The 15,061-nt window shown below is 40.6% G+C and overlaps 1 protein-coding gene across 9 annotated transcripts in view; it reads right to left on the bottom strand.

Annotated features, from left to right (window-relative positions):
* Window positions 1–14,429, bottom strand: part of DCAF8 (DDB1 and CUL4 associated factor 8) — a 43,276-nt gene extending 28,847 nt beyond the window's left edge. The window contains exons 1-4 of one of the 9 annotated variants that reach the window (XM_082405747.1): window positions 14,281–14,429; window positions 13,150–13,222; window positions 2,126–2,274; window positions 213–287 (exon numbers count right to left, since the gene is read on the bottom strand). In XM_082405747.1, coding sequence (XP_082261873.1) covers window positions 213–261 — 49 coding nt within the window. In that variant the 5' untranslated portion in view covers window positions 262–287; window positions 2,126–2,274; window positions 13,150–13,222; window positions 14,281–14,429. The other 8 variants (XM_082405744.1, XM_082405748.1, XM_082405745.1 and 5 more) reach the window with 8 other exon arrangements.
* Window positions 14,430–15,061: the final 632 nt, after the last annotated feature.

The following is a 15,061-nucleotide window of genomic DNA, read 5'->3' as shown; positions in this document are numbered from 1 at the left end:
AAACAATCAGATAAAAGCTGAAGGAGCAAAAGTACCAGGTAGTCCAAGGTGTTTCCTGTGTAGTTTCCTACACTCAAAACAACACAGGAAGAGTTCACTCTTAGGAAAGATTTCCTTCCCTCCGCTAAAATCCAGGTCTCCACTCTCTTTGCGGGAGGAGGAGAACCTCAGTCGATAGCAAAAATAGCTTCACCTTCATTATGGCCCCTTACCATTAGCTAAGTCTGTTTTGCCATCTGTGCTGCTCCCTTTGCTGGACATCTTGAATGACGTTTACTGCAGCCAGCCTGGATTGAGGAGAGTAAGAAAATGAAACAATTAGGAAACAATCTGGGAAAGATGGTAAAAGGCACCAGGAGATTTAACAATGTACAGCCTTTGTCATTTTTACAAAATTGATTTTTTTGTGTGTGCTCAGCAGGGCTTCTCAGCTGCTGAAAATTATGCCAGATAGTATCCCCCCATGTCTAAATTCTATAAAGACACATATCTTTGGGAGGCTAACTGCCATCTCTTCTCACTGAGTAACTGGCAGTGATTTTTCAGATGGGAAAGAAGGAACTGAAATAAATCCTGGAACAGCAGGTCTATATCAAGTGACATGTATTGCAAGCAAGCAGAGAGTCTTAACTCAATACAAAAAGCTAGCTTCAGCACTACCCTCTAAAGCAAAAACCTTCTGTTGTAAATAATCGTCGTATGTATCCACAAACTCTATGAAACACTTGTCTTCACAACATGAAGAGGAAGGTCAGACTCTGAATATCATTTCACACACAAAACAGCAGAGATAGAAGAAATTGAGCTCTTGGGATAACAGCCTGAGCTTTATGGTCATTCAGATGCCTAGCTTCAAACATACAGGCACAGATATTAACTAAGGATTATAAGAAGCAGAGTCAAATTAGAACTCAGGAGTATCCTACCCCTAAAAAGGAACCTAAAAGTTTTTTCTTCCCTTTTATGACTAGTAAGTCAGTCACCAAGTGCAAGGCTGGAGAAGAAAGTGCAACACTTCCATTAAAACCATCTCAGTCCATTTCATAAAATGGCAAACACTATTTCACCTAGTTCCAAGAACTTTCACCAGGTTTGTCTGTTTAGCAAAGCCCTAACTAGGAGTCAGGGTACCTAGCTTTATTCCTTTTATACCACTATAATACAGTCATTATTTTTTCAGGGCCTCACTCCCACCTCAAGCAAATTCCAAAGAGCAAAGAATAATATTATTCAGACCAGAATTCTGTTAAGCCCTTTCAGTGCCTTGGACAAAAGGCAATGAAAAGACAAAGTATGATTATGACTCCAGTCCTTGTACCCAGGCACACTGGCCTCTAATCTTTCAACAGCCCTTTCATTCCCATAACAATTATCCCAGAAGCAGCCCCATCCTTATCTTTACCCCCTTCTCTCCTCTACAAAAATCCAAGTTGCTTCAAAAAAAATTTTTAAAAAGTGTCCTCTGCCAAGAGACAGCTGCCCAAAGCTTGCTCACATTAGGCCACGGCGGGGGAGTAGAAATAATGCAAGAGGAGGACTGAGGCTGAATTTGAGGGAGGGACACCTGGAAGGGTGATGATGAAAGACAATGCCAACAAAAAACAGATCTGTGAAGCCACATAAAGAAAAACAGTGAAGAGCTGTTTGCAGAGCAGGCTGTTTTCCTCCTCCTACTTCAGTGATGTATTTTTGTACAGCATTCCTCACACAACACTTGTTTTTTTCCTCTCAGTAGTCCCTGTTTATATTCTTTAGTAGCTCAGCAATATCTTCTTCCTCACCTAGGGCTTAAATTAATTACATTAATTGCAAAAGTTCTATGAAGCAGGGAAAACAACTGTACTACTTTAAGATTAAAAACTAAGGTCATAGGCATACCTTATGGTCAACTGAGAACAGAACTGATGTTTTCTCACCTCCAGAATCAAAACTGTCAACCACACCATACTTCCCATCTCACTGTTATCCACTCCTAGAGAAGAAGTATTGAGCAGCTCTAGAGACCCTTTCTCAAAACTGAATCTCATCAACTTCTACAGAAGCCCAGACTGCCTGAACTTTAGACTCACAGTGGCTCTAGAAAACACATTTGCTGGGCAGGAGGCGCCAAATGCCTAATGCTTACCTAGCTCTGAGAACCTCTTCTCAGAAAAGGAGAGCCATGAGGTTGAACCTATACCCAGAGGTTGTAAAGCTCATCTTCTGGGAAATTGGTTTAAGGTTCTTGCAAGAAGCGATCTTTTCTTTGAGGAAAAAAGTTCGCAGAATTTATTCCTAAATTCAGAAACAGAACAAAACCTGTGAATGCTTATGTCAACTCTGTTTAATCACCGAGCTGATAGGCAGAGAGCTTCTAAAAGTCACATTTTAGGGGCCACAGAGTTTAGTAAAATTAGTCCTAGGCTGAAAATTGGAAGTCCAGGGTTCTAGTACTAGCTAAGTTATTAACAAACTTTGTGATGTGACCTTGGATGTGCTGCTTAATCTTCTCTGGGCTTCATTTTCTTCTTTTGTAAAACAGTATCAGTAATTCCAGAGATGGTACAGTTAAGCAAAATTATATGTTAAAACTTCTGAAGAAGGACACTCTTAGAGCAGTGATCTCAAAACTGATTATGAACTTCTATCAGTGAAAACTTTGATAGTTTCATGAACCCACATTTAATCAATTCACATTAAATATTAAGCTTGATTTTTCCAGAAAAAACTTAAAATTTCAACATTCCCTCCCTATACACCACTGGATCATCTTCCATACCCCTTGGAGTACATACATTCCCATTCTGGGGGACCACTTCTCTAAAAAGCCAAGAAACTTCGATGACAGTGATAAAATACAATTACTTTGGGGATGAGTTGTGATCGTATAAATGTCTGTCAAAATGAAAAAACTTAAAACCATCTCAATTCTGGGGTAGAAATTAGAGTAAGTGCCCAAATTAAAGCAGGCTAAGGTGCTATGACTGTGCCCTAGGTCTTAATTAAGCATAGGAGTCACTCTAGAATTTCTTCCATCACCAAAGAATACAACCTTATTTTATAATTTGAGGTAGGGACCATATCTGACCCAAACTTAAATTACCTTCTTCACTCTTTAATGCACTCCATTCCCAACAAATCCACTGTTTTTACCTTGATCAATTTCCATGTAAAATCCAGTCCAGAGCAAACCAAACTGAGCCTGGAAGAGCTGATGAGCTCACTGCCCCAGGTAGCTGGGGGAGTTTAATTAGATTAGCTCTACTGCCTGTACTCTAAAAATAACCATAACCCCTGCCAAAGTGAAGGTTAAAGAGTAAACTATTGGGGGATGGGGAAAAAAGACCCAGGTGTCATTTTAATTTCTACCTAAGAAATTCCAGTGACCTAGATTTCTCCTGTCTTAATAAGAAAAAGGCCTTAAATTTTAAACCAAATACATGACAAAATATTAACTAAAAATCAAGCAGAGGGGGAGTTAAAACAGGATGTAAGAGTACTTTGTGGAAGAGGCACCAAACATCTCTTGTTTAAAACCAATGGGGCTGCTTTCTTATCCTAATATTGATGAAAGATTTATACAAGAAACCAGGTATACTAGAACAACAGGACATCCAAATTAAAAAAAAAGAAACTCGACTTGGACATTGTACAATATACAAAAAGTAACTAACTCAAAATGGATCATAGACCTAAATGTAAAAGCTAAAACAATACAACTTTCAGAAGAAAAACAAAATAGATAATCTTTGTGACATCAGGTTAGGCAAGTATTTCTTTTTTTTTGGCCACACCGTGAGGCATGTGGGATCTTAAGTCTCCCGACCAGGAAACGAACATGCACCCCCTGCATTGGAAGTACAGAGTCTTAACCACTGGACCGCCAGTGAAGTCCCCATGGCAAGTATTTCTTAAGATAGAATGCAAAAAAGCACAAACCACGAAAGAAACAATTAATTAACTGGACATACAAAAATTAAAAATCTAGTCTTCAAGAGACACTTAAAAAAACAAAAAGACAAGCAATGAACTAGAAGAAAATATCTACAAAAGACATATTTGACAGCAATCAGAATATATTTAAAATCTCTCACAACTAAATAACAATCACTTGAAAAATATTATCAACATTATTAGTCATTAGCAAAATACAAATTAAAACCACAATGAGAATCCTCTACACACCTATTAGAATAGTTAAAATTTTTAAAATAATAATAATAAAAGTTTACTTTATCAAGTGCTAACAAGGAGTAGAGCAACTAATGTCTCACACACTGCTCAGAGAAAGGTAAAATGGTAGTTAGTCACTTTGAAAAACAGTTCAGCAGTTTGTTTTTTTTTATAAAGTTAAACATACACTTACCATACAACCCAGGAATCCTACCCAGGTATGTACTCAAGAAAAATGAAACTATATATCCACCTAAAAATCTAAATGTAAATGTTTTAGTGGCTTTACTTAGATCCATCAAAAACTAAAAACAAGTGGTTTTCAGCCAGGTCATGTATAAAAAAATTGTGGTCCATCACACAATGAACTACTGACATATACAGCAACATGAATGGATCTCAAATGTGTTATGCTAAGTGAAAGAAGCAAGACTCAAACAGCTACATAGTATGACTCCATTTGTAGGACATTCCAGAAAAGATAAACTATAGGGACAGAGAGCAAATAAGTCATTGCTGGGATTTGGGGAAAAGGAACTAACTACGAACAGTCATGAGAAAACTTTCTGGAATGATGAAAATGTTCTATGCCTCCATCACAGTGGTGTTACATGACTATGCATTTGTTAGAACCCATAGAATGGGTCAGTGAAACAAAAGGTAAATTTTACTGTATGTAAATTATCAATCAATCAATCTGGCCAGAAAAGAGAATGAGAGAGTGGGGGGGGGGGGAGAATCATGCAAAGTGTTAAATGACAGATACAACCCAACAATTAAAAATACTAGATTCTCAAGCCTGCGATTATTAACAGAAGTTAGCTAACACTGGCCAATAGGCCACAATAAATGAGAGCAAAATGTCCGGTCTTCTTGCTTGAAAATTAAAATGTGGAAGAATTTTTGCTGCAAACAACACTGCCTTATCAGAACCACATTAAAGGCAAGATGAATCCTGAACTCATAAGAAGTCTTCAACCCTACTGTCTAGGTGACAACTAAGAATACCAGAAGCTTAAAGTAGTCCAAAGTAGTTCTAACGGTTGTACTACTAATTTGTATACATATGCTTTTTATTTTTATCTTTAAAATTTCTCTCAAGTTCATTTTAACTCCTTTGGACTCTAGGGTCTATGGAAACTGGTCTGATAACTCTACCTTACCTCAGGTTCAATGGAAACATCAACTTGTAAATAATATTACTGTCCTTGATCCCTTTACTAAGACCTGAACTCATGCTCAGTGAGTTCCCTTGAGTTACATAATCTCAGCATTCTCTTGGGTCAGTCCAGCTGGGTCAGTCCAGCTGTCTCGTTTGGCATGTCTCATTCTGCAACTGAAGTGCCCAACTCTCTTACACAGACACCCATGTTTAAATGAGACAAGGTTTCAGAATTTCCTCGTAAAGTGAAATGTGATGGTAGAAACTACTTCAATTATTAGTAAGACATATCTGAGAGCCACACATCCCTGGTTCCTCTTGGGAGGACAGATGTCCCACACCACTCATGACTGAACAGCTGTTCAGGGTTGATCTCCATCCAAAGTACAAATTTGCTTTTCAGTCTTAGGTCCCACAGTCCATCTGGAATCAACCAGTCCTATTTTCTCCATCCCCAGTTTTTGCTTTCAAGCTGAAATGGCTCAATTTAAATTCATTCTCCTTACCTTACTGTTTTTCTACTTCACAATAAACACTTCTCCAAGCCAACTTTCCCAACTCCTGCTGCCAGCCCCACTCTAATAGTACAGTGTTTATTAATCAGACAGAGAACTTCAGACACTGAATTCAAAGGATGACCCCAAGGAAACTGAAACTCATACTATATAAACATGTTTACAGGGGGGCAGGCCTTTAGTTCTGGGCTACTCTCTATTAAAGTACTCGGAGGAGTTAAATATACTACACTGTCTCCTCTGGTAAACGGGACAGAGGAGCAGAAACTATAAACGTTTCTGGATCAGGGAAATTAATCTCTATTCCTATCTTGCAGAAGATGTAACAGCACTGGGTAACCCAACTGTATAGCAGCTCTAGCCTCTCTTTTTTATCTAAATTATAGGCCTCTGGCACCACCCAGTGGCCCATTTGTACTGAGACATGCTAGTAATACAACAATGTACAAGGCAATACAGGATCTACAAATATAAATAAGGCAGTCATAATACCTTTTGTAGCCAATAAGCAACTAGGAAAAACAGGTATACAACTATGATACAAGAGACACAAGTGCCAGTACCATTTAAAAAAAAAAAAAAAAAAAACGAATTTCCTAGCAGTCCAGTGGTTAGGACTCAGCTCTTTCACTGCCATGGCCCGGGTTCAATCCCTGGTCAGGGAGCTAAGATACTGCAAGCCGAGTGGCGTAGCCAAAAAAGGAAAAGAAAAAGAAAAGATAAACAGAATGTTGTTGTAGTTCAACAGAGTAAAGGATTATGTTTAGTCAGGGAGAAAGGAAAAGCTTCCATGGAGAAATTAGCTTTTAAACTGGACTTTGAAGGAAGGAGAGGATTTCAATGGGTAGAACTGAGGAAGCTATTCCATCAGGACCACGATGAGAAAAGACATGGAAGATGAAAAACCTGATTATGTTCAACAAAATACATGGGTAGTCTGGCTTGGCTAGATGCTGGGGTATAGTTCATTAGTTAAGAAGTACAGTAGAAGGTGGTGTGTGTGTGTGTGTGTGTGTGTGTGTGTGTGTGTGTGTGAGTGAGTGTGAGGTATAGTAGAAGGTGTGTGTGTGTGTCATCAGGAAGATTTTAAGGATAATAAGATGGACTGAAATGGACAGTTGCCAAAGTTAAGAAGCAATGAGACCCTGTCTTAGGCTGATGGCAGAGAAAATTAAAAGAATGGGGTCAACGTGTGAAACACTGTAGAGGCAGAATTGATAGAATTTGGCTCAATGAGCAGTAACAAAGCTCAAAAAATAAAAAAGACAAGTTTGAGTCTGGGTGCCCAGAGGAAATCAAGTGCCATAAATGAGAGACTGGCATGTGGGGGAAGAGAGGAATTTGATTACGTTTAAAATCCAAGTTGACATGTCAGGAAAGTAAGTGGAAAATCAATGTATGTCTGAAACCTGAGAAATAAATTAGGGCCAGAGATACAGGCTTGAGAATTATTTGTATAGATAAGCTTCAAAATAAAATCCCTTGTAAATTATACCTCACTAAAAAAACAAAACAAATAAATTAAGGAGTCAAGAAAGGAAAAAAATCTTGGGGAATACCTACCCTTTGAAAAAAGAGGGAGAGAAATGCCCAGGGAAGTTGAAAGAGTAACAGTTTTAAATGACTTGGAAGTCAAGAGATGAAAAGGTTTCAAGAAAGTGGGGATGGTTCTTGTTTCAAATGCTACAGAGTACAGAAAGGTGCAAACTGATAAAAGGCTGTAAGACTCAGAACTGCTTTTCCATGGAATTACCTCAGGAATTGAGTGAGAATGCTGGTTTTCTCCCTATTCAAGTATCATAAAATAAAAGGATTCAGCTATCTCTTCAGTTAAGTCCATTCAAATTATTCCCATAAAAAACTTATTAGGCTACCAATTAATCATAACCTGAGACCCATGTTTAAACAATTCAAAAATGTGTTCATTCATATTGTCATTTGGACAGACCTTTTATACTTTAAATACACTTTTATAAGAAATACTGATGGACTTCCCTGGTGGCAGAGTGGTTAAGAATCTGCCTGCCAATGCAGGGGACACGGGTTTGAGCCCCGGTCCAGGAAGATCCCACATGCCGCGGAGCAACTAAGCCCGTGCGCCACAACTACTGAGCCCATATGCCACAACTACTGAAGCCTGCGTGCCTAGAGCCCATGCTCCGCAACAAGAGAAGCCACCGCAGTGAGAAGCCTGCGCACCGCAACGAAGAGTAGCCCCCGCTCGCCGCAACTAGAGAAAGCCCACGCGCAGCAACGAACACCCAACACAGCCAAAAATAAACAATTAATTAATTTTTTTTAAAAAAGTACTGAACTCTACCTTTCAGCTCAATTTGCTTCAGCACTTGGCATTGAAGAGCCCTGGTTTTTAAAGACAGCATATGGTATAATGGAAAGAAAAGGGCTTCGGTGTCCGTCAGACCTCGGTTTGAATTGTACTTCGACCATCTACCCTTGAGTTTGTTTCTTTCGTAAAATGGGACAATATCATTACCCTGAAGGAGCTGGTTTAGAGGATTAAACACAACATTTGCAACTGGCTGTCTGTACGTGGTAGGCATTTATATTATTTTTCTAGCTTCTCATCTCTGATTCCAGACTGCATTTCCTAGAGAAGCCTGGGCTTCTTCACCACTCAACAATGATCCTCCAAACATTGTACACAAATCAACACACAGTTCCAAGTCTATGAAATCTGCTTACCTACTCTCACTGGCCTTTTAAAGAATTCAGAGAACTCTGTTAATACCTTCTTTTGAGTACATTCGTGTTCTATGAACTAGGGTAAAGCAATATACCCAGGAGCCCACAGCATAAGTCTCTTTAAGTCTTCTCCCTTTCTAAGGTTCAGAAGATAGCCAAGATGAGAACTTCAAAGCAACCATCACAAATGATGATGAGGAAGGTAAGAAGTCCTACATCAACTATACTACAAACAAGGAACTCTGTTCCTCCACTGGATGAATGCCTTCTCTCCCTGTTAGTAGTACCAAATGCCCTGTGTTTATAGTTTATTGGCTTTAATTCTACTAACAGTATTTCAGAGTATGTTAGGAATGCACTAAGTGCTATCTCCAGCAACAGAGCTAAGGAATGTTTTATAATAACATTTAAGCACATTCATCTCAATTTAAATCATTTTAAGGAAAACCCATTTCTTAGGAAATTTCATTGTGTTCCCACTATGAAATGATTTATATTTACATCAGAATCCAGTCCCCATTACCAGTTTTTGCCATTCACATTTCAAATTTTTCTTAAATTGTCTGAAAGGACACTACAGAGATGAAAGGGTACAACTTACGATAAAACAATAAAGAAAGAGAGGCTAAAACATCAAGAAGTGCCCTCCTATCTGCACGAGACTAGAGGACAGAGTATAAATAATGTGGGGCCTAAGTAAGGTTAAAAACATACCTGATAATGTGGCAATGCTTAAAGTGCACCAGAGGAATATAGCCTCTTGGCTACCACTAGAGGTAAATCCTATAATAGCTTTCCAGATGGCTAACAACAACAAAAAAAAAGACATGTGAGGCAAGCATGGATGCTTCACATTAGAACTTGCCCAGGCCTCCTTAAATAGTATCCTCAGAGAATAAGAGCAAATATCTAACCTCTCAGATACAATAATGAAAACTTTTGCAATAACCCAATCCATTTAGACACACTACGTTTCATTAATAAGATGCCATCTTTGTCAAATTAATCATTCACCATGCCCTATTTGCAAACTCAGGGCAGCCTTAATTCATTAGTTTATCTTTGGCATACACATTCCTTGGGTTAAGGCAGTACTTGAGAAACTGGGCTTCTGGCCCAGAAACTACGTCCTGTAGAGGTAGAGATAAAGACTGCTATAAAGAAGTGACCAATTCATAAAACGCATCACACTCTAACTTTTAAAGACCTTTCAAGGACTTTCTTCTCACTCCAAAAATAACTGAATCAGTAAATAAGAAGAGGTAGCCCCTTTTTCTGACCAATTTTAACAGTGATAAAGTTTCTTGGGTATACTCACAAAAATGAAAGATGAACAGTTTTCAATATTACTGTAAAGCTAATCTAAAATCACCAGCATTTGGCTCTGGAACTAAGATATAGTCACTACGTCCATGACTGTTGCTGATTCAATTCTTTCAGTTGCCTGGGTTCCCAATGGCTGAGAGTAAATAACAGATTATCTTGGCTCACTGATAATCTGCTTTAAAACAAAAAAACTAATTCAATCTTAAAAACTAACTTTAACACCAATGTGATGCAATAAAAAGCTGTTTGGATAATTCTGTCTTTTATAATCTGGACACTTCCTAGACATGTTTAGAATAACTTTTCTACAGCAGAAATAATCCAGAAATAAATCTATCTACTGAAAACAAAGGTCAACCCGTCACTTCATGATTTTTAAAGCCTGTAACTCACCTGATAGAATACAGGACCTAGACCATGAAACTCTGAAGATCTCAGTCTCCCACAACAGGGCATACTTCTATAAAATGTCTTCTACTGGAGTCTGTTTGCTTTTGAAATGCCAGTATTGTTTTAAACTGGCAACAAAAAGACATTTCTTTTAGCTTTCTCTGAAGACAAGCTTCTGTCTTAGGTTGATCCTAGTCAAAACTAAGGATCATAGCACTGAGACTGATTCTTATACATTTAACAGGCTGCTGAATAAAATGCCCTGTCAGGCTGGTGGTGGGAACTAAGGTCATAAGCATACCTAGCCTCCCACTGCAGCCACGGTAGGTAATACTTCTTAGTAAGGTGCAACAATTCTTATGCAACACCCTGAAATATAAAATATCTTCAGAAATATAAGAATTTTACAGTTGTGGTCTACAGACTAAAAATATTGATTCACTGTATACACAGGTGTCAACCTGGAGCATAAAATGTGAAGCCTTTCTTGGTAGTGGTGATGGTGGGAGTGGGTTCTTCCCAGCACATACAGTAATAAGGAACAGTCAAAGTTATGCCTCTTTCGACATATTGCCTTTTCTCCTCCCACACCCACTCTCGCCCTGCTGAACACAGAACTCTAGACCTCATAAATAACACAAATAATAAAATGCACCTCACTACCCTCCACCCCAAGAGTCTTTACCTTTGAACAGAGAGAATTTAGACCCTAGATGGTGGTAATGAAAGTTGGTCAACTCTAAGTTGATCACTGGCCTGAATGAACACAGTTGCTTTCATAGCAATGTTATCAACACTTCCTTAATTTTCATGTGCCCTTACCTCCCTCAAAAAGATGTGAAAGAGAAACCAACAAGAGGTTAAAAACTTTTTATCTGTGCTGTCGTATTATTAAGATGGTCCAGCTGGGGAGATGAAATAAAAAACTCTGCATTCCTAACTCCCTAGCCCAGATTTACTTCAGAAAGAAAGGAGACCTTTTCATGGTCTAGTTCTTTGATTAACTATTGATGAGGACCACTGCAGAGCCCAACAACTTGGAAAAAAAAATGTATTCCTTCTATGGCAAAAAGGAAAAGGCATAAGAGGTAGCTAGAGCTGAGGTGGTGAACAACATTGAAAGCTGGAAGGAAAGGAGTTACAATACTTAGGTCAACTCTGATTAGGTGAGCTAAAAGAGAGACCAAGAGGCAGGAGCAAAGAACAAAGGAAACTTATTGATGTTTAATTTAAGAATGCATTTAGAAATATACATACATCAACATCTAATATTCCTGCTGTCCTCTGGTCTGGAACTCCCACCAGACTAAACTGAATCATGTTCAGAAGACAACCCTAGGTGGGCACCTACAAAGAACACATCTAAGCTGACCAATTAAAAATGAATCTGAAGGGCTTCCCTGGTGGCGCAGTGGTTAAGAAGATCCCTGGTCCGAGAAGATCCCAAATCCCGCGGAGCAACTAAGCCCGTGCACCACAACTACTGAAGCCCGCGCACCTAGAGCCCATGCTCCGCAACAAGAGAAGCCACTGCAATGAGAAGCCCGTGCACCACAACAAAGAGTAGCCCCCGCTCAACACAACTAAAGAAAGCCCGCACGCAGCGACAAAGACCCAATGCAGACAAAAATAAAAATTAATTAATTAAAAAAAAATGAATCTGAAAAATTAACCAGAAAAACGTGTTCAAAAGCAAAATGCAAAGAAGTGTAAACTAACGTATAACTTATTCAAAGCTATATCAATGATGTGCAAAGAAAAGAGAAAATATTTTTTTAGTGTCCATCTTGGGCTAGGCATAATGTAAGACCTTTATATAAGCTTCCTCATACAATACTGACAATGACCCTAGGACGTAAGCAGTATTATCCCACTTTTACACATGTGGAAATTAAGACTCAGAAAAGTTTAAGTAACTTGCCCAAGGTCACATGGCTAATAAATCTTAGTACAGTATTTAAACCCAGACCTACCCAGTTCTAAAGACTGTATTTTCCCCTTTTTATCTTATTGATACACATACATACTACCAATAATAATCTTATTCTAGTTCATAATGAGCCGTGTGGAATAAAACTCACCAATGTCACACTCAACCTCTTCCTACTACAAATCATAAAGATATTAAGAATCAGCCAGGCCTACCTTCCAGAGCCACTCAGCTCTTCCGTCACAGCCTATGAAACTCAACCACAGCACTATTCTCTGCTACCAGAAATCTAACACCCTTACAAAAATTACGTTTACAAGTATGTCCTAACTCCCTCTGTGGGACGGGCCCATGCTGCTGAATGCACAGGATGATTCCTCTGCTAACCAAGAATTCTTCAGACCAGATATAAAAGAGCACCACTACTTTTTTTTACCAAAAATTTATCACTGTGTCCTGAAAAGTTGGAATTCTGAGGTGGATTGGACTCAGTCACCAACTAAAGGCAGCACCACTCATCACTCACTAGCTTTTAGTTAAAAGCGGCTAAATATTCTCCATAGCAAGAAATGACAATTTAAAGTCCTGAGAGGCAAAGAGACTTGATTTGACAAAAAGCTAAACAGAACTCAGGCAAACTAGTTCCCAGCTTTTAACAGTGTAAGAAACACGATCCGCACAAAGGCAAAACACAAGGCAAATGAATAAAGAAAGAGGGAGATACATTCACTTCTAGGCTTAACTGTAGTCATGTGAAAATATACAGCAATAGTTTACCACAGAAAGTCAAGAGGCGCAGAGCCAATTAAACTTGTAAAAGTAATTTAACCAGAGCTGGAACAAAGCCAAGAACAATACCCAACTCTTTGGGAAACTGTGGTAGGAATTTTATGACTAGTGGTCAGCACTTGAGCACCAAGGTAGGGTCTGTCTTGCACTCAGGAATTTAAATGCCTTCAACTCCTACTCACCTTTCCTCCTTTATCACTGAAGTAGGGCCAGGCTGAGCTCCTGAGAAAATAGGTCTGTTGATTCACTGAAGGACTGAGAAAAGTTAAAAGTTTAAATGGCAAAGGTGTCTCTTCTACTAAACATAATAAAAAATATTTATGAATACGTTACTATTTTTTAGACCTCCTTAGAACTATTTAGAACCACCGTAATTTATCTAATTCTGACTACTGAACAAATAACTTACAGTTACAGAAATTAAAGGAACCAGGCAAGTAATCTCCCAGCTCCACTAAAACGTAGAAGCCATTTAAAAGGAAAACCTGAATCTTTTCAACGCTAACCCCTAACCAAACCTCTCAACAAGAAGCCACAGAGCAGCGGGGAAATCCCGGAGAGAACGTGATAGCGCTAATGCCGGTTTGTTTACAGAGACTCCAGCAACAATCATATGAGTCAGAAACTCAAGCCACCAGATGCTTTCCAACTAACAGGGACCAAATGGGACCGTTCTACGGTGTCCTGAACGATTTAGGGGTGAGGGGAGGCAGGCTACGAGAATTACATTACAAAAGGTACAGGAACAGACAGCAACAACTGACTGCGGGGTAATCTTGGACCTCGGCCTTCCGTACAAGGTGCTGGGCCCGAGAACTCGGGATGGGGGAGGGGGCACACTGCGCGGTGGTCCTGAGGTGACGGGGAAACGCAGGGGGAGCCACGTCCCCAATCTAAAGGGGGGAAAAGCGCACACAAATGGGTCACCCGACGAGGCAAGGCGTCCCTGAAGATTGCGGGGCAGGCTCCTGGGGGCAACCCTGGGGCTGACCTGAGGGAAAGGCAGCCAATCCTCCCGGCGGTGACTCAGGTCAGGGGAAGAAGCCCTGAGCCCTGGGAGCTTGGGAAAGGAGTCAAACCTATCTTGAAGAGGAGTGGGCCAGGGGAGAGGGGGGCAGGCCAAGCCGGAACGAGACACGGACCGGGTAGGTCAAGGGGGGGGGTGTCCGGCTGGGGCAGTTACAAGCACGGGAGCCGGCGAGGCTCAGCAGCCCGCTTCCTGTCTTGGGTCATCCTTCTGCCAGAGGCTGCTCCGACTGTTCCACGCCCAGCCGCCCTGTCCACTGCCGCCACCACCGCCGCCGCCATCTTACACTGGCCAGCGGCCGCCACCACCACCGCCTCCGCTCTCTGCGCTTGCGCCTGCGCCGCCACGCTTTCCGGCCCCGTTTGCGACGACGTGCTGGAGAAGACTGGGGGAAGAGCGGTCGCGCGAGCTCTCCGCTCCCAGCCCTCCTCGAAGGACGCATAGGGGGCGGGGCTTAAGACCAACGGAAAATGGAGCGAGGGGCGCGTGCGCAATACTGAGGAGGCAAAGTTGTTTTCGCGGTGTTCCGGGCGGCTGACTTTGATGCTGAAAAGAAATACGAATTAGACGTCTCCCGGAATTGTGGTAGAAATCAGCTTCATTTCTAACAGGCTGGCAGGCAACCTCCTGGGCGACTTCCATTTTTGCCCTGTTTTTTAATACTGAGAACAAGCAGTTCTCTCCAGAAGGTTTCTTTTGAAAACCCCATTTCCTTTGGGGTTGACCTTGTTAAGTGGTTTCTATACCCACGAGAGCCATTTACCCCCGAGACCTCCATTTTCCCATTTTTGAATAAGGGATTCAGAAGCCTGAGGTGCAGCTAAGCTGTTCAGGAGGTTCTTTCTCTGAAGGGGGGTAGTGTGTGCAAGTTGCCCAAGAATTGGACGGGGTATGTACACTCTGCCTCGTTCTGACACCTGAAGGAAGAGTGCAGAAGGCCCCTGAAAAGGTTACTCCCAGCTGCCAGGCCAGGGGGTTTCTAACCAGTAGGCCAGGGTGAAAGGCTCCGTGTCACCTCCTCTACCGCTACCATCCTATTATAAGTCATTATATATTACCTAGACTAT

The sequence above is a fragment of the Balaenoptera borealis genome, assembly GCF_965194805.1.
Source record: "Balaenoptera borealis genome assembly, chromosome: 1".
Taxonomy (NCBI): domain Eukaryota; kingdom Metazoa; phylum Chordata; class Mammalia; order Artiodactyla; family Balaenopteridae; genus Balaenoptera; species Balaenoptera borealis.
The sequence above is the reverse complement of the archived record's forward strand: the minus strand, read 5'-3'. Positions and strand labels throughout refer to the sequence as shown.